Source organism: Silurus aristotelis (assembly GCF_946808225.1).
Source record: "Silurus aristotelis genome assembly, chromosome: 11".
Classification (NCBI taxonomy): domain Eukaryota; kingdom Metazoa; phylum Chordata; class Actinopteri; order Siluriformes; family Siluridae; genus Silurus; species Silurus aristotelis.
Window position 1 is genome coordinate 28,739,475 of NC_139584.1, and position 3,529 is coordinate 28,743,003.

A 3,529-nucleotide genomic window follows, 5' to 3' on the forward strand; every position below is an offset into this window, starting at 1 on the left:
TTGAACTTCTTTTTGTCACTTGAATGCGCCATTAATGTATATTGTATTTTCTACGATTTCAAAGTGAACAATGGATATATTATTTCGCTTTTTTTCTTTCTTAATTTTTGTGCAGCATTTATGCTAGCATGCCTTCAATGTTAGCATGCCAGAGTTAGCCATTCTACCGGCGTGACAAAGCGCGACATGCCGGCTTTGAGTGACCGCACGCGTAGACCAATCAACGATGACTACGGATGTTCTAAGCGTTTTTTTTTTATCTCTTGACCAATGGTGCACTGATACCAGCGTCTGGGGGCGGGTCGTAACTGGGGCATATATAAGAAAGGACGGCGGCCGTTTCCTCACTTCGGTGGAAGGAGAAGAAGAAACAGCGCACGTTTTATTAGTAACAAAAACCGCAACAAAAAAAAAAAGAAAAATGAGGGAAATCGTGCATCTTCAGGCTGGTCAGTGTGGAAACCAGATCGGAGCTAAGGTAAGTTTTATTTGTAGAATATAATTTTTTTTTTCAAATGGAATTTAAATATCACGTTAATTGTAACAAGAAATGTATTTATTAAGCATGAAACATATTTATATATTTTGTCTTCCCTTTTTTTATATATATATATATATGTATTGTGAATACGCGCAACCATTGCTGCTGTGGAGAAGAAAAAAAGGGTCGCCATAACCATGTGCAGCTTCCTCAATTTTAACACAATAGAAATTGGAAAAAGGAAATGAAGGTTTTCACATATTTAAATCCACAATTATAATCGTTTTTAATGCGAAATTTTCCTCAGACTGTCGAAAAAAATCCGTTAGCGGTAGATTTCTTTGACAAAGGATCCACAGGGAGGTCAAAATCCTTCCTTATTTATTGTCTTTATTTTTAACATTTGATTATATAATTTAAAATAAACCGAATCATATCCAATTTTGGTCGTTTTTATTTCGCGATTTTAAGTTTTATTCGTTTTAACCCGCGACCCAGATTATAAAGGCCACCCGGCCGCGCCTTTATAGCCGGATATGGGTGGGGCGGAGTCTGGCGGTGACGTCAACAAGAGCGGGAGGGGGGGGGGTGCTCACTGATGGATTTCAGCCAATCGGCGCGAGGGCCGCGCGCGCCATTTTTCGGGTTTAAAAAAAAATTTAAGGCTCGCGGCATTTTTGGCGGTTAAAATTTGAATTTGCGGGGCAACGCTCGAGCCCGCCTAATTAATGATTATGATTGGCGTTTTTTAAAAAGGTGTTTTTTCCTCGCGCGATATTTTGTGCGAATTAATGGGACCGCGTGGTCTCTTCAGTGCTGCAATGCGGCGGCGGTTAATCAATTATATCATTTCACAACGCTAATATTATAATACCACCGATCTATTAATTAAACCACAGGTTTCCTGTTTTCGGTGTTTTTATTAAATAAAATAAAAATTACACTTCAGTAATAATGCTGGTTGCCTGTTTTTAATAATTATGTAATCATGTGACTTTTTAGTATTAGTTTGTGTAAAGTCCAGTTTATATGCAGGCTAAGAGGTAATCATGTTAATGTTTTTATCTGTTGGCATTTAGTTCTGGGAGGTTATTAGCGATGAGCACGGCATTGACCCAACTGGCACATACCATGGAGACAGCGATCTCCAGCTGGACAGGATCAACGTTTACTATAATGAGGCCTCTGGTACGTACTGGTTATGCCATTCTAAAATATATAATCTGTTCTGAGGATTCAGTTTGCACCAATTTTCATGGTTTAATTTTAGGTGGCAAATACGTGCCCCGTGCTGTGCTGGTGGACTTGGAGCCTGGTACCATGGACTCTGTGAGGTCTGGGCCTTTTGGTCAGGTTTTTAGGCCAGACAACTTTGTCTTTGGTGAGTAGGTTTTTAGTTGAATTTGTGCATGTTTAAAGATGTAATGCAAAGTTTGATACTTGAGTAGATATTAAACCTTAATGTGTTGTACAGGTCAGAGTGGTGCAGGAAACAACTGGGCCAAGGGCCACTACACAGAGGGAGCTGAGCTTGTGGATTCAGTTCTGGATGTGGTGCGCAAGGAAGCTGAGAGCTGTGACTGCCTGCAGGGATTTCAGCTCACCCACTCCCTGGGTGGTGGCACTGGCTCTGGTATGGGTACTCTGCTCATCAGCAAGATTCGTGAAGAATATCCCGATCGCATCATGAACACCTTCAGTGTGGTGCCCTCACCCAAAGTGTCCGACACAGTTGTAGAGCCCTACAACGCCACGTTATCTGTTCACCAGTTGGTCGAAAACACAGACGAGACCTATTGTATCGACAATGAAGCTCTTTATGATATCTGCTTCCGCACACTGAAGCTCACAACACCCTCGTACGGTGACCTCAACCACCTCGTTTCTGCCACCATGAGCGGTGTCACTACCTGTCTCCGTTTCCCTGGTCAACTGAACGCCGATCTGCGCAAACTCGCGGTCAACATGGTGCCCTTCCCTCGTCTGCACTTCTTCATGCCCGGGTTCGCCCCACTGACCAGCAGGGGAAGCCAGCAGTACCGCTCGCTCACAGTGCCCGAGCTGACTCAGCAGATGTTCGACTCCAAGAACATGATGGCAGCCTGCGACCCACGTCACGGCCGCTACCTCACCGTTGCTGCCATCTTCCGTGGCCGCATGTCCATGAAGGAAGTCGATGAGCAGATGCTTAATGTGCAGAACAAGAACAGCAGCTACTTCGTTGAATGGATCCCCAACAACGTGAAGACCGCTGTGTGCGACATCCCACCACGTGGCCTTAAGATGGCTGCCACATTCATCGGCAACAGCACTGCCATTCAGGAGCTGTTCAAGCGAATCTCCGAGCAATTCACGGCCATGTTTAGGCGCAAAGCTTTCCTCCACTGGTACACCGGCGAGGGAATGGATGAGATGGAATTCACCGAAGCCGAGAGTAACATGAACGACCTGGTGTCCGAATACCAGCAGTACCAGGACGCCACGGCCGAGGAAGAGGGAGAGTTTGAAGAGGAAGGAGAGGAAGAGCTTGCATAAATCTTGCTTGTGTATATGTATGTGCCAAGCTGTAATTTTTTTCCAATCGTTCTGCAACAAAGTACCTTTCCAAAGTTGTTCGTTTTCTTTCTGCTGTCCATTCCTTTTCTGTACAGAATTGTCATTAAAATTCTTTTGTTAACGTGTTCAAGTGTTTTGTCTATGACTTCAAACACGAAACAAGACTGGTAACGTATCAATTGTATTTTCTTCACTGCTTAATGATCAGGTTTCTTGCTTAAACTGGTTTAATGTGTGCATTGGGTTTTTCATGAATGTCCTCAGGCATAATGAACTTGGTAGAGAGCACAAGAACATCAGCTGCACCAGAGAAATGTAAAGTACAGGAAATTCCAGCCTGGTTTAATTTTAGCATCTGAACTGCACACCAATGCCAATAACAGGGTGTACTTTAAAACTAAAACAAAAATGTAGCTTTGACTTTTGACTGATCAAGTAACATCAGCTCTACCATGCAATTAGTTATAAATGATCAAATTGAAATCCCCAGTT

At 43.2% G+C, this 3,529-nt stretch overlaps 1 protein-coding gene across 1 annotated transcript; it reads left to right on the forward strand.

The window, feature by feature from the left end:
- The first annotated feature begins 314 nt into the window (after positions 1–314).
- On the forward strand, positions 315–3,161 carry tubb2b (tubulin, beta 2b). The gene is made up of 4 exons (XM_083554801.1): positions 315–478; positions 1,561–1,669; positions 1,752–1,862; positions 1,956–3,161. The coding sequence occupies exons 1-4, from the start codon at positions 422–424 to the stop codon at positions 3,014–3,016; spliced, it is 1,338 nt and encodes a 445-aa protein (XP_083410927.1). The 5' UTR covers positions 315–421; the 3' UTR covers positions 3,017–3,161.
- The last annotated feature ends 368 nt before the right edge of the window (positions 3,162–3,529 follow it).